General features: G+C 57.1%; 16 protein-coding genes across 16 annotated transcripts; 1 reads left to right on the top strand and 15 right to left on the bottom strand.

The window, feature by feature from the left end:
• Positions 1-1,302: 1,302 nt before the first annotated feature.
• LDX57_010920 (uncharacterized protein) lies at positions 1,303-1,869 on the bottom strand (the record flags this gene model as incomplete). The annotated part of the gene is made up of 1 exon (XM_046092665.1): positions 1,303-1,869. One exon carries the CDS (start codon positions 1,867-1,869, stop codon positions 1,303-1,305), a length of 567 nt encoding a protein of 188 aa, XP_045948643.1.
• Positions 1,870-2,429: 560 nt separating this feature from the next.
• Positions 2,430-2,652, bottom strand: LDX57_010919 (uncharacterized protein; the record flags this gene model as incomplete). Its single annotated transcript, XM_046092664.1, has 2 exons — positions 2,430-2,487; positions 2,543-2,652. 2 exons carry the CDS (start codon positions 2,650-2,652, stop codon positions 2,430-2,432), a joined length of 168 nt encoding a protein of 55 aa, XP_045948642.1.
• Positions 2,653-2,942: 290 nt separating this feature from the next.
• Positions 2,943-5,518, bottom strand: LDX57_010918 (uncharacterized protein; the record flags this gene model as incomplete). The annotated part of the gene is made up of 2 exons (XM_046092663.1): positions 2,943-4,618; positions 4,696-5,518. 2 exons carry the CDS (start codon positions 5,516-5,518, stop codon positions 2,943-2,945), a joined length of 2,499 nt encoding a protein of 832 aa, XP_045948641.1.
• Positions 5,519-6,590: 1,072 nt separating this feature from the next.
• Positions 6,591-8,429, bottom strand: LDX57_010917 (amidase family protein; the record flags this gene model as incomplete). Its single annotated transcript, XM_046092662.1, has 1 exon — positions 6,591-8,429. One exon carries the CDS (start codon positions 8,427-8,429, stop codon positions 6,591-6,593), a length of 1,839 nt encoding a protein of 612 aa, XP_045948640.1.
• A 662-nt stretch (positions 8,430-9,091) lies between these two features.
• LDX57_010916 (uncharacterized protein) lies at positions 9,092-10,522 on the bottom strand (the record flags this gene model as incomplete). Its single annotated transcript, XM_046092661.1, has 2 exons — positions 9,092-10,395; positions 10,471-10,522. 2 exons carry the CDS (start codon positions 10,520-10,522, stop codon positions 9,092-9,094), a joined length of 1,356 nt encoding a protein of 451 aa, XP_045948639.1.
• Positions 10,523-11,640: 1,118 nt separating this feature from the next.
• On the bottom strand, positions 11,641-11,895 carry LDX57_010915 (uncharacterized protein; the record flags this gene model as incomplete). The annotated part of the gene is made up of 1 exon (XM_046092660.1): positions 11,641-11,895. The coding sequence occupies one exon, from the start codon at positions 11,893-11,895 to the stop codon at positions 11,641-11,643; it is 255 nt and encodes an 84-aa protein (XP_045948638.1).
• Positions 11,896-12,143: 248 nt separating this feature from the next.
• On the bottom strand, positions 12,144-12,332 carry LDX57_010914 (uncharacterized protein; the record flags this gene model as incomplete). Its single annotated transcript, XM_046092659.1, has 1 exon — positions 12,144-12,332. The coding sequence occupies one exon, from the start codon at positions 12,330-12,332 to the stop codon at positions 12,144-12,146; it is 189 nt and encodes a 62-aa protein (XP_045948637.1).
• Positions 12,333-12,885: 553 nt separating this feature from the next.
• Positions 12,886-13,927, bottom strand: LDX57_010913 (lipase family protein; the record flags this gene model as incomplete). Its single annotated transcript, XM_046092658.1, has 3 exons — positions 12,886-13,546; positions 13,616-13,784; positions 13,849-13,927. The coding sequence occupies 3 exons, from the start codon at positions 13,925-13,927 to the stop codon at positions 12,886-12,888; spliced, it is 909 nt and encodes a 302-aa protein (XP_045948636.1).
• A 933-nt stretch (positions 13,928-14,860) lies between these two features.
• Positions 14,861-15,308, bottom strand: LDX57_010912 (uncharacterized protein; the record flags this gene model as incomplete). The annotated part of the gene is made up of 2 exons (XM_046092657.1): positions 14,861-15,095; positions 15,214-15,308. 2 exons carry the CDS (start codon positions 15,306-15,308, stop codon positions 14,861-14,863), a joined length of 330 nt encoding a protein of 109 aa, XP_045948635.1.
• Positions 15,309-15,398: 90 nt separating this feature from the next.
• On the bottom strand, positions 15,399-15,593 carry LDX57_010911 (uncharacterized protein; the record flags this gene model as incomplete). Its single annotated transcript, XM_046092656.1, has 1 exon — positions 15,399-15,593. One exon carries the CDS (start codon positions 15,591-15,593, stop codon positions 15,399-15,401), a length of 195 nt encoding a protein of 64 aa, XP_045948634.1.
• An 84-nt stretch (positions 15,594-15,677) lies between these two features.
• On the bottom strand, positions 15,678-16,364 carry LDX57_010910 (uncharacterized protein; the record flags this gene model as incomplete). Its single annotated transcript, XM_046092655.1, has 1 exon — positions 15,678-16,364. The coding sequence occupies one exon, from the start codon at positions 16,362-16,364 to the stop codon at positions 15,678-15,680; it is 687 nt and encodes a 228-aa protein (XP_045948633.1).
• A 102-nt stretch (positions 16,365-16,466) lies between these two features.
• On the bottom strand, positions 16,467-16,829 carry LDX57_010909 (uncharacterized protein; the record flags this gene model as incomplete). Its single annotated transcript, XM_046092654.1, has 1 exon — positions 16,467-16,829. One exon carries the CDS (start codon positions 16,827-16,829, stop codon positions 16,467-16,469), a length of 363 nt encoding a protein of 120 aa, XP_045948632.1.
• Positions 16,830-17,601: 772 nt separating this feature from the next.
• LDX57_010908 (uncharacterized protein) lies at positions 17,602-18,868 on the bottom strand (the record flags this gene model as incomplete). The annotated part of the gene is made up of 3 exons (XM_046092653.1): positions 17,602-18,216; positions 18,334-18,774; positions 18,824-18,868. 3 exons carry the CDS (start codon positions 18,866-18,868, stop codon positions 17,602-17,604), a joined length of 1,101 nt encoding a protein of 366 aa, XP_045948631.1.
• Positions 18,869-19,293: 425 nt separating this feature from the next.
• On the top strand, positions 19,294-20,277 carry LDX57_010907 (uncharacterized protein; the record flags this gene model as incomplete). The annotated part of the gene is made up of 1 exon (XM_046092652.1): positions 19,294-20,277. One exon carries the CDS (start codon positions 19,294-19,296, stop codon positions 20,275-20,277), a length of 984 nt encoding a protein of 327 aa, XP_045948630.1.
• A 242-nt stretch (positions 20,278-20,519) lies between these two features.
• LDX57_010906 (uncharacterized protein) lies at positions 20,520-21,966 on the bottom strand (the record flags this gene model as incomplete). The annotated part of the gene is made up of 2 exons (XM_046092651.1): positions 20,520-21,449; positions 21,532-21,966. 2 exons carry the CDS (start codon positions 21,964-21,966, stop codon positions 20,520-20,522), a joined length of 1,365 nt encoding a protein of 454 aa, XP_045948629.1.
• A 504-nt stretch (positions 21,967-22,470) lies between these two features.
• On the bottom strand, positions 22,471-24,947 carry LDX57_010905 (glycoside hydrolase family 43 protein). Its single transcript, XM_046092650.1, has 4 exons — positions 24,176-24,947; positions 23,960-24,116; positions 23,864-23,895; positions 22,471-23,805 (listed from the first exon to the last, which is right to left on the bottom strand). The coding sequence occupies exons 1-4, from the start codon at positions 24,506-24,508 to the stop codon at positions 23,308-23,310; spliced, it is 1,020 nt and encodes a 339-aa protein (XP_045948628.1). The 5' UTR covers positions 24,509-24,947; the 3' UTR covers positions 22,471-23,307.
• Between the last annotated feature and the right edge of the window lie 426 nt (positions 24,948-25,373).

Here is a 25,373-nt window from a genome sequence, read left to right as displayed (position 1 = left end):
ATCCAATGCAGCGGGAATTTCATCGATCAGAACGTTTTTCGCTTGAGTCTTCCTAGCTCCAGATCCCTGCAACTTTTAAATGTCCTCGTAGGTGAGAGAGGTGAGGAGCGACAGATCGGTGGCGTTGCCCCAAAGGCATATTTCACACATTTCCTGGAATAGAAGTGCCTTCGACTCCTTGTCTTTAACTAGGGCGCTCTGAACGACCCGTCTTGTACCTCGCTGCAAGCTCGAAAATTGCCAGTTTGGAGGCCTGGAATGTGGAGGTCTGTTGCCGTGCAAAGACATCGTAATCTTTCCACCTGGCAGACAGCAAGAAGAGAAAATGAATCCTCCGGTCTGTCAGATCAGTAAATCAACCAGGATAGAAGACATTGGATCACTTACACAGAAAACACTCCCCGTACAGCCAAAATACGTTCAGCCAGCTGGAATTCCTTTGGCCCAGCTCATTGTTGTAATCAGCGATTTCAGCGGAGCCATCATCGTGCAAAGGCCTTCAATTTCGGAGCTAGATGGATTGTTCGGGGATGGGAAATCGCGTACGTCAGCTTCGCATCTGACCGGATCTCTGATTGCAAAGTCCGCAAGCCCTCGATAATTGTTTCGCCTTCCGTCCTGGCTTCTAGACCCTTGAGATCGCTCCGACCCGAACAAAATGCCATAAGTTAGGATACCTTCTGGCCTGCTTTAGAAGTCTGAGCGCATACCAAGATGATGGACCATCGATCGCGAGCCGAAGCATAAGCAAAACCCGACTCGTCCGAGGTGCAAAATCCCTCTATTCACAACGTGGTTAGTCCGCTCGTTTTGACACTATAGAAAGAGAAACAAACCAATGCTAGGGTCATATTCCATGATGGCTAGTTTTGTGAACAGAAGATGAAAAGACGGACAGTGGTAGGCGTTAAAATCTGTTTAGACGTTACTGGTTGAATCGAATAAAAGCAAGGATATAGGTGAAGAGGAGCGAAATATCCTATTTAGTTGTCCAGAACATTCTGGTCAAAAAGTCACCAAACGTGGGGATGATTCCAAGGAAATAATGCGAGACGAAAGGCGAAAAGGCGAAAGGCGAGAAACTATGATTCGTCATCTGAGCGAACAATATGCCATTCGCATTTCGCATTCCCTATTCTTAACAAGAAAGTCGTGATACCAGTTATTCTTTATCATCTAGTATACAGAGTAAGTCTACGTATCCTATCGGCATAATCGGCTGATCAAGGGACAAGGGGTTTGAGCAGCCGGAGAGCGCACATCAAGCGGGATCTGGATATAGAGTAACATAAATTGCACTGATTAGATGAGATCAATTACAAAGTCCAACGAACTAGGATTCCGGAGACACTCATCCCTCCACCTGATGCTTCGTGGACTGCGGCTGCCCCTGTTGAGCTGCACTCCGTAGCATCGCCTCGACCTAGATCTCATTGGTGAGTATTCTTCAGGCGGGAATCTCGAGAGACTCACCAGTTCCAAATCTGCCAGCCCCTGCTCTGGCCTTTGCTGGGCGTTCGGCGCTCCCTTGGCCAAGGCCTCGCCCCAGGCACGCACCTCCGACGGCACGGCGAGAAGATCGGCCGTGAACTCCTTGGTCTCTTCGCAGCCACGGATCTTCGACGTGACGCTGACGTCGGTAACGGTAATATAGCCGTGCTCGCCCACCACCGTCCATCCCGAGCCTGGCAGTGGAGAGCTCAAGGCGATCTGCACGCTGCCCTGGAGACCAGATTCTGCTTGTAGGGCGGCGTCCAGCGTGTCCAGCGGCGGCAGCGAGGGACTCACGCCGCGGGTGAAGGCAGCGACGCGAGCGATGCGTTCGTTGCCGAGTAGGTATCGGGTGCCGGCAAGAAAGTGGATGCCCATATCCAGTAACCATCCGCCCTGATAATTGGCTTCGTGCCGCCAGGTCGTGTCTGTTGTCGACCCGTCAGGGTCCTTCTAGATTCCCGGGGAAGAAAGGAGCGCTTACCAAAGTACCGAGCGAACACCCACTCAGGACCGACAGTGGCATAGACCAGCGTACGGAACTGGGAAAGGCGTCCTAGCCGAGGCACGAGCTGTCGCGCGTAGTTCAGGCTATCGAAATATCGCCAGTTCTCACCCACAGCCCAGCTCACCGTCGGGCTGATCTCCGTCCGATACCACCGGATCAGCTCCACAGCCTCGGCCACATTCTCCGTGACGGGTTTCTCGGACAGAACATGTTTCCCGGCGGCCAAGGCAGCGCGAATGTAAGGGGTCTGGGTTCCGATGGCAAGTCTATTGAATCAGCAAACGAAAGCCGGCAGCGGGAGACGCCCTCGAGACATACGCAATGATAACCGCTTGAATGTCGGAGCGGGCCAAGAGTTGCTGGAGTCCCTTATCGATGTCGTCGGCGTAACGGTCGAGAGGCCGGTCGGGGGCCAGTTTTTGGGCGGTTCTCAGAGAACGCGAGTAGACAGCCTTGAGCTCGAGATGGGGAGAGGCTTCGATGGAGGGCTATCCCAGGGTTAGCTAGGGTTAGGCAGGGCTCGCCGATGGAGGAAGTACGTACGAAATGCGCCTCGCGGGCAAAAAGACCTGCAAGAATGACATCAGCTCGACAAAACGAACTGAGGGAATGATGGCCTTACCAGCACCGATGAGAGCGACGCCGAATGCCATGATGTTTGCCGGTGCAGTCGAAGGGAGGGAGAAAGAGGAGAGGGGAGGGGAGGGGAGGATGAATGACGCGGGAGTGTCCTGGACACGTCACTCTGCAGCTTTGTCATCTCCTCCATCCCCTCATGACCGAAGGTACTTCTACTTGTTCTTTATACTTGTATACTTAGTCCTGGTGTTGGACATTGAAGCAGTCATACAACTACCTTCTTCTGACAGGAATCTCAACAAAACCAGAGTATTATCATTAGATCATTAAGTAGTTACCTATCAAAACATTCAAACACGCTATGCTAATAGAATCGCGATAGAAAGCTGCGCTGCGTCGACAGCTGCCGATACTCGTTCATGGCCGGACTGATCGCCTTGGGATCCTCGACCTCCATCGACGCCATCGAGATCGCCGTCGCCGATCGCTTGGGGGGTCCTAGGGGATCTTCGCCTGGCGTTCGCAGGTAATAATGCTCGTGGTCCTCCTCCATGGCCACCACCCACCGCTCCTTGAGTTGCGGCCCCTGAGGACCAGCACCGCAGGCCCCCTGCAGACGCGGTGTGGCCGGGCTGTTCATGGCCAGCGTGAAGAGATTCTGCGGGTCGGTGAAGTCGGTCACCTGGCGTCCGCGCACCTCAAACAGCATGAAGGCTAGGCAGATGGCGCTGGTGATGAAGGCGAAGATCAGAATGACGTAGAAGACCCCTTGCCAGCGCTGCGAGCTGCCCGACGCGTATCCAATTGACCGGACATTCGCCGAGAACGACTGCGGCACGGGCGTCGCCAATGATGCCTCGGACGAGTTCCATCCAGGCTCGAAGGGCGCGCTGGTGGAACTCATGATCAGCGTGCTGCCCGCCATCACCGCCAGTGCCTCGGCCACCGATGGCAGCGTGGGATCCAGCGTCATGTCCGTAGGCACCAGCTGCATCAGCAGTCGCGAGTTGCTAGCCCGACTGTCGGTAATGCCGGTCCCCAGGCTCAGCGAGGTCGCCCACTCGGACGCGATGTTCTTCCAGTCGGGCTCCCACTGCGCGTCGGGGGCGCTGGGACGGCGTTGATCGAGCTGCAACGGGTTAGACGAGTCCTCGCAGCGCGTGCTCAGCTGCGATCCGCTCGCCGTGGCGTTGTACTGCGTGACGCAGCGCGGGCTCTGCTTGGCCTTCAGGGCACAGAGCACGTAGGGGGGATTGGTATCGGCGGCGGTAGCGCCCAGTAGGTAGATACTGTCGGCGGGATAGCGACCGGTGGTATTCAGCAGTGTGTTGTACGGGCGAGGCAGCTTGCCAAACACCGGCGGACGCTGGCCGTACTTGGGGCCCCAGCCAAACAGGTCGTCAACAACGGTGCGGTTGAGCCAGCTGGGATAGACGGGGATGTCGTCCGGCGGATCATTGGTCCATTTGACGGCGTCGAACTTGTCGCCCACGTCGGGCCATTCGGTGTAGACCAGCGGCGCAAGTTCCGATTTGTTCATACCAACGCAGAGAACGTTGACTGCCGGCGCCAGCACCGACGCCTCCAACTCGAAGTTGCCCTCGCCCGAGAGCGACTGTGGATCGGGCAGCTTGTTGGCCGTGTACGACGTGACGCTGAGAATGCCCCCGTGCGGCATTGCCGCCGTGATGTTATTGACCAGTCGGCCGTGCTTCTGCGAGAGCTCCGTCAGGTTCGTCCGTTCGATCCAGCTGCCCGTTAGTGTCGTGTTGTCGTGCAGCGACCCGGTCGGTAGGGGACGGGGGGCAGTGCTGGTGCTGCTGCGTTCGCCCCATTCACCCAGATACATCTGGTAGTTGTGGTAGGCTTGGCCGACGTGCTGCATGTCCAGACACGTCGTTCCCTGGTAGTCAGGGTCTTGGTCTTTGTGGATGAGGGCCGGACAGTTGTCGGCCAGGTAGTAGGGATTGGCAAATGTGGTCGATACGTTGCCAGCCAGCAGACGCTGCTGCATCGGTCCCATGCGGAGCTTGGGGGAGACTGGAAGATGAGAGATCCCGTCAGACTGAACGTCAAGGGTTTCCAACAGAATACACAAAGAGAACGAAAACACTTACCGAGGGCTTCCGCAGCCGTGGTATACAGCATCGCTACTACGGTGGCCGTCAACGTGATAGCCCCCAGGACGGTGGCCGCCGAGTAGCGAAGCGTCTCCCAGTGCACGATCAAGGCACCCGGCTGCATGATCCATGAGCGCATGCTCATGTCCGAGATAGTGATGCCGCGTGAGCCCTGCGTCAGCGCCCGCCGACTGAGCACCTGGCCGAGAAACGCGACGCACACCGTCACATAGGACAGCTCCACGGTTTTAGCGAACAGGGCGCTCAACAACGTTGCCGTCGCCGGTACCACTGCGCCGTCTGCTCCGATGGCTCGCCCGTATCGCGGTCGCACCAGAGCGATCACGAGGTAGATGCCCGACACGATGGTGGCATAGATAGCTAGGGTGAGGATGGTCAGCGGCACCCACGACAGACGACGCTGCTGGATCCCTTTCTGCGTGGGACATCGCATCATCGGCGATACCAGTGTCGCCTGCGAGGCGTGTCGACCCCCGGCCTCGTCGTCGGGGGTCGGCGGCGTCGGGTCTCGCGCCGTCGAGGTGACCGGTGGCGGCGCGGGTGAGGCATCCCGCGACGGAGCAGCGGATGGAGTCGTCGAGGGAGCATGCGAGGTGATTCCCAGTCCGATGGCCGGTTGCGAGGCCGGATCGTGCGGCGACTCGTGTAGGTATCCCCGGTCGACGGAGGGATGGCGGCCCAACGGGCTCCAGAAGGCGGCGGGTCCTTCGTTCTCGGGCGAGGTCAATTCGGGGGCGGGCGAGTCGGACCTCGAAGAGTCTGGCAGCAAATGCTGGCTCTGACGATGTGAGTCGGTCATTGCTGATTCGAATCTGAACTGCAATGGACGGCGCACGTTGGAGGACCGACAGGGGCCTGGGGGGAAGGGAAGGGAAAGGGACGAAAAGAAAAGAAACGAAAACAAACGAAACGAATCGGGCGACAAGAGGCCCCAGAAACACAGCTAGCAGGGGGCCGGGACTTTTATTACTATGATCAATCCAGTCAGTATCGAGGTGTGGCGCAGTTCTCGATCCTTTGTCTCTTGGGGACTGCGAGAATCCGATGTCGTTGTTTAGCATCGACTTAGGGCTGATGTCTAGGGCCAATGCAGTTTAGAGCCAACGCCGGTGCTACCATCGAACCAATAATGCAGCTTGCGGTGCGTTGCTCCCCCGGTTCAGCCAAGACGCCGGTCGGTCTGGAATATTAATTATTATTAGTAGGCAAGTGGGTTCATTATCAACTGCTGGGGGCCACTGGATCGTCGGTGATTCCCGGCGAGTCGATGCCTGCCTTCTGGCCCGACGGTGGAACGTTCCATCTGCGCTGTCATCAGGTAATTTCCACGAAGGAGACGTGCAGCCGTCGATCGCTGCAGCCGTCCCCGTCCCCTGATTACTTTTTAAATAATTTATCGACGACTGACGGGGTTTCAGTGAGAGGGAAAAGCTTGATGATCTCCGGGCTGCCGCCGCACTGCACCGCCACGGGTCATTCTGCGAGACTATAGAGAAACTGTGATCAATGATTTAAGGCAGATGGGATAGCGAGCATGGACATGCATCGTATGCACCCTGCATCGCTTGGATCAAAAATAGAAACAAAGAGAAGTCCGGGCGCTTGCGTGAGCCTGTCAAAACGCCTCCCTGCCCGTCTTCACAGCCTCCACGATACCAGCCGTCGCCAGCTCGTCGATTAGATTAAACAACACCAGGTCGCAGCCTCGTCGCACGGCTAGATTGATGCTGACCGGCAGCTGCTCCGTCACCCGGGTGACCGGCGAATAGTAGGGCACTGCGCCCAGGGGAATTGTGTAGTCGGCGCATCTACTCCGGACGAAAGCCGTGATTAGTCGGTGAGTCGGGGACGAAGGCACAAACGAGATCCACTTACCCAAACAATGCACAGACCAAGTCGCAAGGCATGGCGGTCGGATCCGGAGCCACCCCGAGAAGCGTCGCATTGGGTCCTTGATTAAGCTCCTGTTCGCGAAAGCTGGGAAGACCGCCGTTGGCCGCATGGCAGAGCATCACCGACTGCGAGCACGAGGCCCCGGTCTGCCGCAACACGTTCCGCTCAAACCACTCGACGGACCGGGCCTTGTCGCGCAGGGCTCGATCGTAGGCCGTCTGATTGATGATTCTGGGGTCGAATAACTGCGTCCATTCGCGTCGCCACTGCGCGTCTACCGGCGGAAATCGACCGTCCTCCAGCTGGGACCACGCCGTTAGGAGCGGTGCTGCCACGGCCACATGCTGCGACCAGAGCGTGAGCACCGACGACGCGTTGAAGATGCGATCCCAGTTATTGCTTCCCTCAAAGATCGACCCGTCGGCCACCGTCTGCGTCAAGTTGATGCGACGCGTGGTGAGATGGAGATGCTGTGACATCTGGGCCACGAACTGGTCCACCACCGCCTGAGCGGCCGGGTTGGCCAGGGGAAAGTACTCGTCGGGATACAGGATCTGCGTGGGAAACGTCCGGTCGTCCGACACGATCAACGGCGACAGGCCCGTAACATTCAAGTCCTGGTGCAAGTCCGGGGTATACCATGCTTTGGCAAACCGAGTCCACAGCCGAGGATCGCGAGCAAAGACGCCCGCCGTGTCCTGCGCCCAATTCTGCGCCACGACGCCGTCCAGTGCCATCATGCCTTGACTTGGTCGATTGCCGTACGTCCCCGACACCGCTGCCGGTCGTCGCATCGAGACGGCCGTGTCGGTGCCCACAGCGGCGTCGAGCCAGTCGTACGCGGCCACCGCACATCCGCCGCCCGTCGAGGACGCTGCACAGGTGAGATAGCCGTCGCCGCGCGGGTTGAAGGGCGACTGGCTGTCAATCCAGGTCCAAGGACTGCCACCGCCGGCAAATTGCGCCAGCTTGTATTTGCCCACCAGCACGGCGCCTTGGTCGAGCAGTCGCTGCAGCGCCGGCGCCGTCGTGGCCGCCACGGGGGTGATCCGGACCCAGGCTAGACTGCCCGCCGACGTCTGCAGTCCGCGCATGTCGAACAGATCCTTGACGGCCACTCGGACGCCGGCCAACGGTCGGGGGTCGTGGCGGAAGGGGATGTGACTGGGCACGGGGATCAGCGGCGCCCAGCGTCGCGGACACGCCAGGGACAGAGCTTGGAAGGTGCCGCTACCGTCCTGCGTGTCATACGAACCAGTGACGAAGGTGCGATACAGGTCAGGATAGAGTCGATAGGTGTCCAGCACCTCCAAAACATTGGGTGTGACCACCGCCGTATAGGGACCGGGCATGAGCTCCCCGAGCGACGCGTCCTCAGCGGTGACGAATCCCGTCGGAATGGACTCAAAAGTATGAAGATCGAGGTAGACGGTTTCCATCCCTAGCGCACGGAGGTATGGAAGAGCGGTCGCATCGATCGTGGCGTTGGAGACCGACGAGGTGATGTAGACAGCGCGCAGGAAGCCCGGCGACAGCACGTCGTCGTCGGCCAGATAGCTTGAGACGATCGTCTGCACGTCTTCGCCGGTGACGACGCTCTGGTTGGTGAGTACGACTGTCAAGGGCATCACTTGGATCTCCTCGTCGCATTCTGAAACCGCCAGCGAGGTGCGTGGGTGGGCGGCGTTGGCGAAGTAGGTGACATTCAGCAGCTCGTAGGACAGACCGCCACTTGTTTGCTCGAGAATGTCGAGAGCCGAGATGTATCCAACCAAGGTGGCCAGGGTCCATGCCTGTAAATTTACGAAAGGTCTCATTCTGACGTGATATCGCGTTGTGATCTCGTCTGGTGTGGGCTCAACCCGGGGCCTGGAGAGTAGAAGGATATAAGGAAGAGAACACAAACACAAGTAGAGCACAACAGGCGCTGAAACGCCCCTGACAGGACCGGAAATAGACCACGCGCAACTCAGCCAACGCCCCTCCCTGCTTATTCCGTTTCCTGGGGAATATGCGATTCCTATTGGAGCGCACGAGGCTATTCCCACGGCCCGGTGAATCAGGAGGCGACGCTTCACCGGGCTGATATTGTCCTTCACGTTGCACAGAAACGGTTCCATGCATTCACCGGGGGGCTATGTGCTGGATCATTTCGGTCTGGCTGCCCAATGAAGGCGCTCGTGTCTAATGAAGGTCTCAGGGGGGTTGGCTGGGAGGGCATCGAGTGAATGAGCCAGCATGTCGAGGTGAGTGAATGGTCTGAAAACACCACAGAAAGCCAGTGAAGTACGATGGAGGAGCAAACATTGGATAGCCCTTGAGCTGAAGCGTATCAAAGTCCATCGTCCCCAGATGGGATCCCATTTACTACATATTTCATTCGTTACATTATGGCATTCGTTCCCTCGTAACTGTTGTTCGTCTGGGACATTTCCAAGACACAATGCTTCAATATCCCACAGCCACAGCCACATCCACTCTACCACCCTTTCTCGCTGGTCGGAGTCGGCGTCGCCATAGCCACGGCTGAATGGGGCACGGCTTGCATCTGCAAGTCCAGAAAGTCCGTGGGATCTGGCGGCGCCGGAGTCCAGCTGGCGGTGCCGTCAACCAGAGGCACCAGGGTCACCGGCGGAATGTACCAGCTGCGATGACAGACGCTCCACGACGGATCGATCTGGCGCACTGCCTCCGGCAGCTGCATCCAGGGCACGTAGTCGTCGCGCACCATCGTGCAGGTGTTGCCGTCGGCCAGGGGACACTGCGAGCCGCCGCGGTACTGCGGCCAGGGCACAACCGTCTGTGTGTACTCGCCAAGCGTCTGCGGCACAAATTCGGCGAAGTTGAAGGGATATTCTTCACCGATGGCAGGATATTTGGCGTTGCGATGTCCGCGCATCGACACCACGTCCGTAGGGTGCACCGCGATCAATTCGTTCGAGTGATATTCGCCGCACTGATGGCCCGGGTGCCCTCGCCGGTTGCTCCAGGCATAGATCGAGGTGAAGGAGATGTACACGCTGGGTGACTCCATCGTGTGGCCGTCCACCACCGCCGTGTTGGCGGCCGGAGGCGCAGTGCGCGTGGCCTCGATCGTGGTCCCGTTCTGCAGGCACAGGTCGCCACCGGCCGTCTCGACCGGCCAGTAGAAGACAGTAGCCGTGTCGGGCAGGAAATGGCAGGCCGAACAGGGATTTTCTTCGGGATACTCCCTCGCCGGCGTCGGGCAAGACCACGGCGGGATGGGGCTGCGCGTGTCGCCGGTGCTCGACGTGCTGACGGATTCGCGCCAGGCACTGGAGCTACTACTGTACGTCTCCCAGATGGCCACGCAGTCCTCTTCTTGCAGAGTGCAGGTTGGCACGGGGGAAGGGGATCGATACAGCGTACTCTTTTCGCTGTAGGTGACGTCGAACGAGCTGCAGGGTCCGGTGCCGGGATAGTAGCCCGTGGCCGTCTCGCGCGCGCCCAAGGCGCGCGGAAACCCATCGCACAGGGTTGTCAAGGGCCCGGTATGTGTGTCGGACCAACGTTCAGCTGATCTGGAGGTGCGACAGGCGCCGGAGCTACTGGGGTAAGAGCCGAAGGACGTCGTCGTGGCCGTCGGACCCAGAGATCTCAGCTCGCTGGAGCGAGCGTCATATTCAATCCACTCGGCATTGCAAGTCACGATCGAAGCCCCAGGACCGTCGGTGGGCCCGTAGAAGTAATCAGTGGACGTGGGCCAGAATATAGACGTGTTGGCCGTGATCAGCCATTGATTGCTAGTGGAGGCGCTGAGCACTATGCGATACAGGTCTAAAAGTCAATATCCAGACCGAGGAAGAGTGAGGGGAGCAAGAGAACGGAACTACTGACCAGGGGAGCCCTGCACTCCCAGCAAAAGGGATAAAATAAGAAGGATTCGCATGCTGGCGATGTGCGATGACCGTCTCAATGGGGATTTGACCCGGATGGGATGATTTCGATTTTATATCTTCCTACGGGATTTGGACAAACCCTCGCCCAAATTCGTCCAGCAGATCTTTTCTTTTCTTCTCTTTTTACTGGGATCGGGACTTGTCTCGGAAGGGCGGATCAACCGCCAACTAAAATCTGACCAGCTCAATTCCCCGTCCTTGACGAAGCCATCCATTGGCCGCGATTCAGATTCATGCAGGAGAAATGGGGAAATACGAGCCACAAATGATCCTCCATCACACTGACCGGCTAGGTCAGCCCACTGCCAGGTCCATAGCAATTGCAACCGACCGTTCTGGCCGCTGATTTGCCTTTATACAAGCCCGTCCGCCTCAGTCGCATCGATCGAGAGGGGACAGGTTACACTGGAGGGTCATTCGTCGGTCTGCGCGACGTCAATGGAGGGGAGACTCCCCTGAAGCAGTCTCATTTGAGTCTTTATACTGTACGGGGTAGTCTCTGGATCATTCCACCGGGAATAGGGAATGGATGCGCAAGAGCCTCATTGCCGGACTTAGGCTTGCATTGCTGCGTGACTCTCGAATTAAACGCCTTGAATCAAGGATACGAGGCCAAGAGTACGAAGTCTACGCTATTTCCATCTCTCCCACGAGTCAAAGAAGCGAAGAATAAGAAATATCCTGAAAGGTAAAAGAACAAGCAAGTCAAGGCTGATAATTCAACGCCACCCAAAACCCCCGACTCCCGCTCCCTGCACGAAATCGAACATGCCATGATAATCAGAAATCTCAGACAATAAGCAACTGAATAACTAATCATACAGACCCATTTCTTATCCTTCCACCAATGGCTTGTGCTCCCCCAGGTCCGGAGATGCCGGCGACCCCTCGTCCCAGTCACATCGACAGTGTTTAGCGCGATAAACCAGGATGGAGATGAGACTGGCCACCGTGCCCAGGGATTGAAATCCCATCGCCGCCCAGGAGAGCGCCAGAAAGGCCTTGCCGTGGTCGGCCGAGATGCCCTGATTTTGTCCGGATTTATTGATGAGGTTGACAAACTGTGCGGAGATGACGTTCGCAATGATAGACGCGATACCGAGACTGATCATACTCGTCTGCCCGAATTAGCTGTCATTCGCACCGTGCTGCCGTAGGGACCCGAAAAGATAAGACTCACCAACAGCACGAGGAACTGGATCGTCGACGGCGGCGAGAGTGGCGACGCGCTCCACATCGTCCACAGACTCACCGCGATAGACACGCCAGCCCCTGTCGTCCCGATCACGTAGAGCACCGACATGGCCTGGCCGGTCGTACCCAGCGCGTCGAAGTCGTCGTCGACCCAGCCGGGCCAGTCCATGCCTGTCAAAGGGTCATCCGGCCCGAGGCCCAGCGCCGTGGCAATGGCCTCTCCCGGATTGAAGGTGAAGAGGAGATCGCGGTCCGAGCAGTCGGTCAGTTTCGTCACGATGCTGGTCGTGTTGGTGTCTTCTGTAACGCACTCCTCGTTGACTCCTTGGCAATAGGAGAGGAGGTACACCTTGAAGAAATCGGGAACCCCATCCGGAAGCTCCGTATCAGGCAGATTCAACTAGAATAAAAAAGCCATCAGCCATGAGTGACGGATGGGAAGCCCTGGGAGAGCCGTACCGTGAGCAAATCTGCTTGAGGCAAAAACTTGCGCTGCGTGCCGGCAAAAAGGAGAAGCATCCCCAGAATGAAGGTAATAAATGAGGCGACGCTAGGCAACAGGCGAGGCAGGCTGACCTGCGCCGGGGCATATCGCGGAGGGGACATTGTGGCGTAGAGACAGAAAATACAAGATTACATCGAAGCTCAACAAGGAACGTCAAGAAGGACATCCGCCAGGGCTCGTTACGATCTTTATTGCAGTGCATTGGGGAGGCATCGCCATCGCGAAGCATCGCCCGATCTGCTTGCGGCTGTGGGACTTGGGAGCTCTCGCGGTAGCATTCCTATGGCTACGGATCCCATCTCCGCATTGAGCGTTCTCTCCATTGGTCTTTGCGACTGGAATGAAGGGGTACCAAGCTGGCGGGTCTACCGGGCGGCCCGAAGGTGGAGGGAAGGGGATGGACCGAGAGATCGAGCAGGCGATTGAGGCGATTGAGCAATCGAAAGAGAGATGTACGAGCCGGGACAGTGAGTTGGAAGTTTGCCACTATCGGGCATGTGCGCAGGCAAGGGATTGTGTCCGTTATAGGGTTTGATTAGGGCTTATATTATTACTTCAGGTGATTCCGGCGTCGATCCGAGGAGACTGGGGTTGCACGGTATGCTAACCAGCCTCCCTTCCCTCTCTGTGGGCCTTTCTCGTCCTCGACTGAGATCATTTCAAGGGCAGTCCGGGCCCCTTGCAACCGTCGGCCTTCTCAAAATACCAGTGATGGGCGTGGAAATCTGTGAGCAACGGCAGGCCCGTACCCGTATTGCCCTTCCAATTCACAGTGCCCTCCAGCACCTGCACGTCCGAGGCGGCCACCGTTGTGTTGTCGCCCGAGGTAATCCAGTACTCAGGGCTGACGTGCTTATAGCCCATTCCCACCAGCGGCAGCTTGGGAACAGGGTCATGCTGGTGCGTGAAGCGGTAGTTGTTCTCCTGCTTCGTGATAAACTCGGCCAGCTTGTCGTTGCCCACGCGCGGCGAGGCGTAGGCATACAGCGCGGCCTGGTAGCCCTGCGTACGTAGATCAGCCGCCGCCACGGTGGCCACGGCGGCGCCGAGACTATGACCGACGACGACGACGCGGTAGTCGGCGTGTTCCTCTGTCAACCGCTTCAGACTTGCCACGATGTCATTCTTCACGAAGGCCCAGGAGCTCCAGAAGCCCGCCTCAGCCAGACAGCCGGTGCAGAGACCCGGATCCACGAAGGGGAAGTTGACATCGGCTAACCAATTGCGCACCGAGTAGGAGCCGCGGAAAGAGACGACGATGCTGGAGTGCGAGTGGTCGACAGTGACGAATCCGGCCGTGTCACTGAGAGTCGTACTGTGGCAGATGCGTCAGCTTCAGTTCTCTGGCCCAGCGACAGTCTCCCTTCCTCCGGCTGCCTCTTACTTGGAAAACTCAATGTCGGTGACAGCGCCAGCCGCCTCCACGTCGGGGCAGTTTCCGGCCCAGCAAGTCAGCTTCGTGCCAGCCGGCGGGGAGTAGTTGTCCTGACAGTAGGCGGCGGCGGCGTACTGCACCCAGAGGGCAAACTCGCCCAGCTGAGACGAGGGCACATCTACACCCTATCAGCAAGTCGGTTCAGAGAACCTTCACGGACGAAGGGGTGTTCGTTCATGTACCTCTGGCGGTGATTGTCGGATATGCGTAGCTCAGGGTAGCCGCAGACAGCACGGTCAACAGGCGCGAAACGAAGTACATGATGCCGGACAAGATGGAAGATTACAAGCGCCCTGTCAGAGTAAAGTTAAGCGGCCGATATCTTCACGACAGGCCGCCCTTTCAATTTAAGACTTTTGCTTCGGGCTCGGAGCCGGAGAAGAGAAAACAAGACATCTCAGCGCCATCTGGGGATCAACGGACTCCACCGTCAGCTAACCTCGGCATCACGCAGGGAAACGACGTGTCTGGAAGGATTCCAGCTCCCAATTGAGTCTGGGATCGTCGGGTGAAGCCTTGACTGAATGGAGTTTACTACTAATTTCGATCGGTCGGTCGATCAGACGATAGGGCGAACCATGGACACACCCGTCATGGATTCAGGAACCAAAAGTAAAGTACCAATCTGCAATTATCATACATCAGTACTCACCTAGGTCTCAAGAATTGGCCTTCACAACCCTCCACACAAGATCTCAGTATGGAGTTAATCTGCAGCTGAGAAACCGGAAACTGGGGACGAGGACGGACCAAGGCTTCTCCCAGGAACCATCGATCGACGGGCTTAACTTATGTGTACGGAGTAGGGCTCGTCTCCACCAGTTCCCATGGACAGCGCCAATTACAAGACTGCTGCACGACGATCCCTTCTACTCTTGCGGGCTGGAATGGAGTCGGAGAATCCTGCATTCCACCGACACTCCGCCTGGTCTCGGACTCTTGCCTCTGTTTGGACTTGGGTGCGCTGACCGCATGGGTTTATTGTGAATAATAATAACGCATCGTGAAGTCTTCACATGCAGGCCAGCCTCCGTCCGTGTCCGACGGTCCGGCCATTTCTTGATGTTGTCTGCCTTCTACCGTGTATTATCATTGTCTACCTTGTCGTCTATTGCCGATTATCGATCATGTAGTTCGAGATTTTAATCCGATCCCGGAGAGTCCTCGGCCTCCTCGATCGATGGAACCTTCTTTTCATGCCCGCTTGACGCCGTCATCCCCGGATGGTGCCAGCCGGCTCTTCCGGCGCAGACGCGGCCCAAAGATGAGGAAGAGCACTGGAATAGGAATCATCAGCACGGCGATGCAACCCAACAGTGTCCCGGCCCACTGCACGCCCAGATTATTGAACATCTGACGCGTGAAGAGTGGAAAGCAGGCGCCGACCATCGATCGCATCATTGTATTCGCGGCGAACGCCGAGGCGGCGCTATTGGAATGTTAGCTGCGTCCGCTGCGTTCTTTTTTGCTTTTTCCCTCTCTCTTTTTTTGTCTCCCGCCTCCATCCTCTCTTTTCGTTTCTTTCTTCTCAGAGGGTGAAGACTCACAAGTTCAGATACGAATCCAGTAGGTAATTAAACCCCTGCATGAAAATTGATGTGATACCGAAGCCCACCAGCACGCCGGCAGCCGTGGGCGCCATCCAGTGAATGGACGGATCATAGCCCGTCCAGCCAAACCTGAATGTAGTCCATGAGTATGGGTTTGCTCTTTGCAGGGAACAGGGGAGATCTTACCAGAACAAGCCGCCGGCAAACGCCACGCCACCCACGATGCAAGGCGGAAGACGCCATTCAGGCACGGGCACGTTGTTGTTCGCCTCCAGTTTGCGCGCGTACGAGGGCTGCAGCGACAGCACGAACGTGCTGCCGGCGATCTCGCCCAGGACCAGGCCGATGAATGGCAACCCGCCAACTCCGAGGCCCATGCCGTGGACATCTTGGAAAATGATAGGGTAGGCCGAGAGCAGGGCATACGCCAGTCCGTAAATAAACGACCTAAGGAATCAGAGTCAGCTTGGGGCAACCCAGATTGATACCGGGCCAAGGTAACCGCACATATACAAAGTCAGGAGAAAGGCGATCGGCTCGGTGAAGAGGATACGAAAAGGACGAGCCAAGTTTTTAGTGACCAACTCGCGGAAATCGATCTCCAACTCGTCCTGCCGGGCGTGGATGCCCCAGTTGCGCGTTTGACGACGCAGGATGGACGCTTTGTGCGACAAGACCACCGGAGCGTATGTCTCCTGCGCGAAGAGCACCATCAGGGCCAGGCTGAAGAATCCTACCAAAGCGGGCACGTACAGCGTCCAGCGCCAGCCCAGGTAGCTTTCCGCCGTGAAACCGCCTACGAAGGGCGCGGTGAAGGGACCAGTGAAGACGCTCATGGTGTACATGGCGATGGCAATCCCGCGATGGTGGTTGTTGAACAGGTCCGACAGACTAGCCGGCACCAGCGCGATGACGCTGGCGGCAAAGAAGCCCGAGAAGAACCGACTCAGCATGATTGTTTGCGTGTCCTTGGCCGTGGCGCAGGCGATGGTGAAGATGTCGAAGCCCAGCATGCCGATGATCAACGGCCAACGCCGTCCGATCAGCTCCGAGGCCGGCGCCCAGATGGTCGGACCGCCCGAGAAGCCCAGCACGTACAGCGTCGTGCCCAACGCTGCGACTTCCTGACCGAACCCGAACTCTTTCATGACGCCGGGGCCGGCCGTAGCGAACACGGCGCTGGCATACGCGGTTGCCAGGGCACAAAAGGTCAAGAGCGAGGCTATCGTTACTCTGCGGACAAGCTCAGTTCACAGCTCCACGATCAGTCCCCCAATCCCCTCCTCTCGGGCTGAGGGAGTCTGCCGGTTGACATACCGTTTCTTCATGGGCCAATTCTGCGGGTGCATGGGGTCGTCGGCGCCCTCGAACTCGACGACGAATCCCTCCGACTCGGGCAGCGAAGGCGGATACGGCTTGCCGGCGCCCATAGGCAGCCATCGGTCGCGCGGCGTGCGACTCCGACTCGATCCCACGGTCAATTGCTGCTGTAACCGATATGTATGGATGCGCTCCAACTCGAGCTCATGCGCGGTATCGCCTGGCCGATCGTCGACGGCGTCAACCGACGATCGCTCGACATCGGGATCGGACTTTTCGGAGGATGGTCTCATGATGCCGACCGAGATAGCTTGTCGAGGACGATGGATGACCGAGCAGCGAAGAAAATCGTAGGAAACAACAGCGTCCTTCTGAGATTAATAAGACGACGATGGCGTCTTCACCCGACCCTCATGACGGAAGGCAGTCAAGCTTATGACTGGTTCTGCCGGCATAGCGTCTTCCCCAAGACGCGCCGTCAAGACTGAAGAAAGAAAAAAAGAAAGGACAAAAAGCAGGCAACACATCGGGGTTCGGGTTAACAGAGCCAATCAATCCCTCGGACAGGCAGTCCACCGTGGCTCAATTCCGCGCTTTCGACGCCGGTGGATCTCTCCAGTCGGATAGTCGGCATGTTCAGACTCGGGGAGGAGCCAGAGAAAAGAGAACAAAGCTTGGGTCGGGGTGCTAAATGCTTATGTTGGGGATGGGTCGGGGAATTGCGAGGAATTGGGAGGATTTGGTGCTTGGTTGTTGCATATCTGTCGCGGGTCTCCTGACTTTGCGAGCCCTATCTCAGAGTCGCGGACAGGGCGATTTCTCACGTACACCGTACTTCAGGAGCACTGTCCCTCGGTGTACTCTTGTCTCTCCAGCTTGCTCCAAGCGAGCTGTCCGACGGAAAGCATTCCGAGCCATCCAGTATGTGACGCCACTGCGACCCACCAGATCCTCTTTTTCTGTTTGCGTCGGTTTTGGGGCCAAATTATTCAGACTTTTTTTTTAATGGAAAGAATGCTGACCTGCCTGGTCCTGTCCAGTTACGCCCTGGCTACTCCGTAGTCTCTATTCTTTTGCGCTTTCTTGCCATTCTCCCTCCATCTTCACCACCAATCGCCCTCGAAATGCCCTCAATCGATATCGCTCCGGTACCCCAAGAATCTCCGCCCGACCGACGACCGTCAGCTGCGACCGAATGCCATGACGATGCACCGTCCGCATCATCTCCTCCACCTCCTCGCAACCGGCCACATAGCTGCCTCGAATCACCAGCTCGCGGAATACGATGGTGAAAGAGTCGAACTGCCACCGCTGCGCCGGCAGTCCCAGCAGGACCGCCACGCCACCGACCCGTAGCAGCTCCAGGCTCCAGGAGTTGACGGCCAGCGAGTCCACGCAGTTGATCACCGCCGCCAGTCCTTCATTTTCCGTGTGGGCGAGGATTTGGTCGCGTGCATTGTCCTGTGAGGAATTTACAAGAAGATCTGGTTGCAGGGATACGGACGCATGGCTTGTCAGCTGCAGGCTCTCGTCGCTATTGTCGATGGCCACCGTGCGATACCCCAGCGCTTTGGCAAACTGCACGCCCAATTGGCCCAGTCCTCCGATTCCCAGGATGCCTACGGTGTCCCCCGGTTGAAGAAACGGTCGCACCTTGATCAGTGCGCCCCAGACGGTCGCCTACGTCGCGTAGATAGCGCTAGTGTTAGCCATCCTCGTAGCCGTAGACCTGAACACTCTCGTAGAGATCTTGAACAATCATCAGGGGAGACAGGGAAAGAGGGCGTTAAGACTTACTCCGGCACACAACAACGGTGCGCCCTGCTCAAAGGAGACTGAGTCCGGCAGGGCGACGGTGGTGGCCGCGTCGGCCGCCATGTATTCCGCAAAGGCGCCGTCGTGCTGGAATCCCGCCGTCTCGCGACGCTCGCAAAACCGCGCATCCAGTCGGTGCCATCGTTGCCGGGCGGCGCGACAGCCGGCACATTGGTCGCAGGCGTTTTTGAAGTTCAAGATACCCACGCGATCGCCGACCGTCCAGCGACCCGCCGCGTCGCCCGTCGCCACGACCACGCCGACGGGCTCGTGCGAGGGGGTCATGGGAAGTGCGCTCTGCATCTCGCCGTGCAACACTTGGGCGTCGGAATGGCAGTATCCTGCAGCTTCGATCTTGACCAGTAGCTCGTTGGGTCGAATGCGAGGGACTGGGACGCGGGTGATCGTGTACGGTTGATCGAACTGGAGCCGTTAGCTCGCCGGTCTCGTCACCGACGCAATAACCACGTACTTGGCTGATTTGAGCTGCCCACATAGTCTCGGGAATGGACTCCATCTTGCTTGCAGTGCCTGCCAATTTTACTCGAGAGAGATGGTAACAGGAGAGAGAAACGACGCAGTGAAGCCTTGTGAAGGCTTGCGATGCCGCCCCCAGTTGGAGAAGTTGGAGATTGGAGCAAGCAGCGTTACCCCAACACCGTCATCGATCGTTCCCCGTAGGCATCTAAGACTTTCTTCCAGTCGATCTGCAGGCCCGATCGAGACGGATCCTATGACTATTGGAATAGATTCTGTAGCTGGAGGGCAGGGATCCACCGGGGCTGAGAGCAGAATCAATAGTTCGTCGCCCTTGCATCGGGTCGTCCATTTCTCCATCTGAACCTATCTATATCAGCGGTAAGAGGTCGCCCGGGAGAAGGGCTGTTCGCGGGATTCGAAATCCAAGTGTGTCTACTTCCCTCGCCTCGATCACTCCCCGTCATGGCCATCCTCTCGCGCGTGCGGCAGTTTGCCGGCTACACCGTCGCTCTGCTGCTCGCCACGACTGTCTCAGCCTCCCCAGTTCTCTCGCGCGATCCAGAAACAACCACGGTCTTCCAGTTCGAAACCAACGGCACTTGGATCGAAAATATCGCCATCCGTCCCGGCGGCGACCTGCTGCTGACGCGCATGGACGAGCCTGAGCTCTGGACGGCTAATCCGGTCGACGGCTCGTGGTCACTGGTGCATCGGTTCGACCACGCCACCGCGCTGATGGGCATCACGCACATGCACGATGATCGCTACGCCGTCGTGGTGGGAAACGTCACCATCGCTGACATCGGCCAGCCCATGCCGGGTTCCTTCTCGCTGTGGGCCGTGAATATGGCTGCCGACAGGCCGCAGATCAGTCCGATCGTAGCCATTCCCGAAGCTGGCTGGTTGAACGGAATGACACGCCTAGACAACGAGTCAGGTACGCTGCTGGTGGCGGACTCCGTCAATGGGGTCATCTGGAAGGTCGACCCCTTGTCTGGACAATATGAAGTCGCGCTCTCTGGTCACTCACTTGAGCAGAATGGTCAGGCCCTGGGGGTGAACGGCGTCCATGCGGCAGGAGGCATGGTGTACTATACCTCCAGCTCGCTCGACTCGCTCTTCCGAGTGGCCGTGAATGCTCAGGGGCTGGCCGCAGGTCCGGTGGAAACCGTGGCTGCCAGTGACTCCTTGCCTGACGACTTCGCTCTGGCGTCTGACGGGACCGCATATCTCATGGCCAATGTGGACAACCAGGTTCAACGCGTTTCCTTGAGTGGGGAATTGTCCACGCTGGCCGGAAGCAAAGACTCCTCGCTTGTGGCAGGTCCGAGTGCCGGTCAGATCAGCGCCGATGGGAGCGTTCTGTACGTGGTGACTTGTGGCGGACATATCGCTCCTCCGCAGGGAAAGCTGGAACCAGCCAAAGTGGTGGCCATCAAATTGTGATCCAGGAAAAACTACAAGACTGTTGTCGATTCAATATATAATAAGACTATTCTCGATGTATGAGACAATTTCTGTCCTTGGCGCTGGACGATGTACTCATGTTCTGCTGTAACCTAAACGCATTGGGACTGATATGACCTGTGTATTTCTAGATGTTCACAAAAGCCATCCGGCTGTTGATCAATGTAACGATCAAGTCTAGCGCTCGAGCGGAGCAATATCGTCCTTCAGATGGTCGTAGGTTACGCTCGAATCGACGGCCATGAGTTCAATCGACCACCAATCACCGAGGTCAAGGTGCCTACAGCCTCCGATCCCAGGTATGAGATGGCCTTGCCCTTGAGGTCCATCAGCGGCACGGTCGTCGTACGACAAGAGTCGGGGTTAGCGACCGCGTGACCGGCCAATCGATCGGAGAGCCACTGTAACGCGTTGACCGATCCGAACACGGCCGTGGTCAAATGCTCTGCAGCTAGGATGCGGTGGTACTCGATGCTGACGGACTCATTACAGTAGCCGTGCACCAGCTCGTCCGTGTCGGCGATTGGGCTGATCTCATCCAACGCGCCCTTGTAAACGTACATCGGCATCCGGGGCACGCCCGCCGAGCCCATCTGTCCGGCGGAATCCAGGATGGAAGAGGGCACGGGGTCGGCAAACGAGGCCTTGCCGCGCGAGAAGTAGCGGAAGATATCGTTCAACATACCGCCCGCGAATTCACCCAGCACGCAGCTGTCGGCAGAGCCGTAGAACTGGTGTCGGCTGGCCTCGATCAGATTCTCGCCGAGCCATCCGTGCAGCTCCTCGTAGGCCTTGGCGACGCCGATCATGATGACGAAGGCGGCGCCCGAGAATGGACCCATGTTGATGGTTTCGATGGCCGAAGTGAGATTGGGCAACAGACCGCCGATCGCCGCGCCTTCGAAGCGCAACTCGGGTGCGTACGAGGGTTGCAGTTCGGCCGCCCACTCGCAGGCCAACGCGCCTCCGGAGTATCCCCACATGGCATATCGAGCGTCGTGCGAGAGTCCCAGCGCTGGTGCTTCGCGCAGGGCGACGCGCACCGAATCCAGCGTCGCGTATCCCGCCAGGTATCCCGCCGCAAATTGTGCGTCCAGACCTTCGTAATCGGAGGTGATTACCCACCAGCCCTGTTCTAGGGCGGCCGATAGCTACGTGAAGACAGTAATTGTTAACCGATATGTCAGGGGAAGGAAGGTAGTTTGACCGTTTGCGCGGCCGGAGAAAACTTACAAAGGCAAGGTCCATGGGCTGCGTCATGTTGGGCATTAGATCGCCATTGCCGTGGGATGAACCGTGACGAAGAGTGTAGGAGGGACTGCAATCCGGGTTGTTCGCATCGTAGAACGTCTCGTAGGCCAGCAATTTGCTGGGGTCCGAATTATGCGGCACGATCAGGGTGGCTGCGGCGGCAATGGGTTTGCCCACGCTGTCGGTCGTGCGATAAAGATACTGATGCACCGATTCCACGGAGATGGGCATGCCCACCGGCGTGTAGGGCTCCAGCTCGTTGGCAACCTGGCGAGCACGGATCGTGTCGCCGGGTGCGTATGCGCTGATGTTTTTCGGTTGTTGGTACCAGGGATCTTGACTAGGAGGCACAAGGGCCGTGGTCATCGACGTCAGGCATACTGCCCACAGCCCTGCACGAAGTAGACGGGCGATCATTGTAGGCGAATAAAAAGAAAAGAGCGACGAAGGTGAGATTTGAATGAAAGACTATGGGTGAGAAAGCCACGCGATTGCCGAAGAACCAGGAAGGTCTACAGGGTCATTATGAACAAAAGGAAAAGTGAGTGCAGGGCACAGGAGCCTCAGGGAGAGCAAAAGTCTTGGACATAGGCGAGCGTGGAGCCTATAAGCAGATCGATCAGGTAGTAGTCGAACTTAAACAGGCTGGTTTCGTTGAGGTCTTCAAAAGGCTTCCAAGTTGTTGTCTCCACAAAGGGCCATATTTTGATATTCTGCATTAGGTGTGACCTGTATATGTCCGTCTCGCTGGATCAGATATTCCATTGTTGGTCCTAATGACAGTGGTGATTGACCGTCAATGCCCAGTCAATCCAAGCCAGAAGACGACTCTTGCAACGTCTCAAACTCCAAAGTCATCGCCAACCCGGTCCACTCGGGAACTGACCGAGTGGATCTTATTTTAGATTGCGTTCCGCAACTGTCCACGATCTTCATGCCACTAAACGCGTTGCAGGAAGTGATCGTCTTCACCCGTGCTGATCTGTGCATTGGCTGGGCTCGTGTCCCTGACTTGAAGGGTTGAACAACCTGGACTCGATCGATAGATGTTCAATAGTCAGTTTGGAGCCTTTGGGTGGTCGATTTTCATCTCTTCGACTCCACTTAGTCTTTCCAAAGCAGAAATAGAAAGAAACAAAAAGAAGGCAGAGAGATCCGATCAGGAGTTTGTTGTACAAGTGAAACACATTGTGTAAATATGTACAAGGACCACATGGTGTTGTCGGCTGAGATATATGCGATTTAACACCACGGTCATGCCAACCTTGTAGTAGATCGCTTTTCCCATCAGATCAGGGCCAGGGGATAGAGCATCTGACCGGGAATTACTGAGCCTGGTCGGTCGCTGTGCCAAGGATATGGTTCACAATGCTGATCTTTTTGGCCCTTGGCTTGGTTATATATTCCCGGCCCGACGTGGAAATCGCCGGAACGGTTTCACACTACGCAGTGAACACAACCCCATTGACAGTCCCTTCATCACTGATGAAGGCAATATGCTCATGAAGCCGGAATATTTTCCGGACGGGACGGTACGATATGTGAACGACCTGGTGTCGCTCTAGACGAATGACTCAGCGTCCGAATCTACATATTTGTCTTCGAATAAATTATTCATTTCCGTGATTGCAATCCTTGGTTCAGTCTTCGATTTATTGTTGATTATGAACATTTCAGACGGCGTTAGGTATGCGTGTTTTCTTGGGTCGCTTTTTGATCTCAATATCAGATCTGGGTCCGCGTTATCTGTGTCGCCAGCTAGAGATTTGACAAGGCGTCGTACTGCTCTTGCGTTACGGCGAGCACAGATCCATGCCTCATGAAGGTCAAGTCGCTCGACGAGTCTCTGGCGAACTCGCCCGAGGTGACGTCAGTTGATTCCCACGCGGCGATTCCAGGGGTCTCGCCCACGCGATCGCAGAGCAGATATGCCTTGCCCTCTTCCTTGTTGTCCCAAAAGGCATACGGCCCTTCGTAGCTGGCGCTGTCTCGCACGCTGCCCGTTGGCACCGTCCATTCGCCAAAGAGACCGTCGTTGCTGACTTCCACGACGGGACTTGTCGTGTTGCCGTCGACGTAGAAGCGCACAAAGGTGTCATCGTCCACGGACAGGAAGGCCAGGTCAATCACCGTGCTAGTCTGATGGTTGATATAAGTCTTCGGCTCGCCGAAGGTGCGGAAATCACTGGTATAGGCGTAGCGAATGATCTGGGAGGTCGTCGGATCGCCGGAGTGGTCCGAATCATCGGTCGCATACTGTCAATTACCGTCATCAGTGAGAAATCATCTCGCAAGTGCGGAGGGGGGACTTTACAAACTGAGAGGCCCAGTGCACCAGGTATTGTTCTGTCATCGTCAGCCGTTGTCAGCCCCAGCCGACGTCACGCCTTTCCCATCTGCCGGGCATTACCTTGAGAAGCATCCCACACGGCGTCCGGAGCCCACACCATGCCGGCCGTTTCGTCCTCAACTGTCACCAGTCTCTCGTCGGTCCAGTTCACCAGATCAGTGCTCTCCCAGACGAAGATGCCGCGCGACCCGGTGCGGACGGCGTCGCCCCAGTTGGTCTGCTTTGATTAGCCGCCGTTCACCTCGGCCGATCCTCTGCCAGGCGGGGGAGGCTTACCGATCCAATGTCCAGGTCCGTGCCGATTATGTAGTACTTGCCGGCATCATCGCCAACCCCGGCGATGATAGAAGCGTCGCGAATGGCCTTGCTACCCAGCGTCGGCGATAGGACGGACTTGCCGCCGTTGGCAGTCTCGAAGGCCAAGGGGTTGTCATTGTCGCTCAGGGCGAAGTAGACACTCTCGTCATCGGTGGTCCAGTAAACCCCCAGGTAGCCCACCTTCTCGGCGTCGGCCTTCTTCCGAAGGGAGCTCACCGAAGGCCGGGGAATGGCCAGGGTGAGGGGGGCCGTCGCCATGAGGGCCGTTATCCAAGTAGCAAAGTTCTTCATCGTGGCAATGGGGAGATGTCTGGGCTCGTGATGCAGATGGACGAGAGGATGAGAGATGTCGAGCACTTTATAGCGACCTTTCCAGGGTATCGACTCGTGGCATGATGCAATCGCCAAGCGAACGAGGTATCAAATTGTCCGGCGTTCCCCTCAGGGACGGAGAGTCATTGGCGGGGAGAGAGATGGTAGCGCTGTCGATCCCTGACTAGGCATCTTGATATCGCAATTCTCCGACGGGGGTGTGGAGGGAGAAGACTTTAATATGAGACAAGAAGCGAGAAATCTGAAGAACCGGGAAGGCAGACAGACAGAGAGGGAGAGAGAGAGAGAGGAAGAAAGAGGAAGACTTGTCCGGGGAGATCTTGGCACCCCCCGCATGGAGCACGTGCGGGGTACACAGGAGAAGGACCGAGACAATGAACAGAGAGAGAGAGAGAGAGGGTGGCTAGACAATTATATAGAGGGACAATGCTATGCTCCCATCTGCCGTACCCGAAAGGCCGGGAGTTCAAGGATTGACCACGAATAAATGTACAGTGCAATGTCTTCGGAGGCATGGCTGACTGCCTGATATTCATGCCTGGATGCCTGGATGCCGTGTTGTCTGACTGCCTGAGTGCCTTGGTGCCCGTCTTCTCAGGCAGAACAGTTCAGGCATCAAGCGTCTGCAGTACCTGGCAGGTACCGCCGGGGTACACGACAGCCGCGGGCGGCAGCATGGCGGAGCAAGTCGCTCGCTAGTCCCGACCAAGTTCCTGCCTGACACGTGCCGTGGATGCCTGAATCGGGGGCTTTTGCGACAACAAAGAAAAGAAAGCCGTAAGAAAGAGAAAGAGAGGAAGACAAAAGCAAGAAAGGACGAGAC

The sequence above is a fragment of the Aspergillus melleus genome, assembly GCF_016097325.1.
Source record: "Aspergillus melleus strain CBS 546.65 chromosome Unknown contig6, whole genome shotgun sequence".
Classification (NCBI taxonomy): Eukaryota; Fungi; Ascomycota; class Eurotiomycetes; order Eurotiales; family Aspergillaceae; genus Aspergillus; species Aspergillus melleus.
This window is presented reverse-complemented; position numbering and strand designations above follow the sequence as displayed.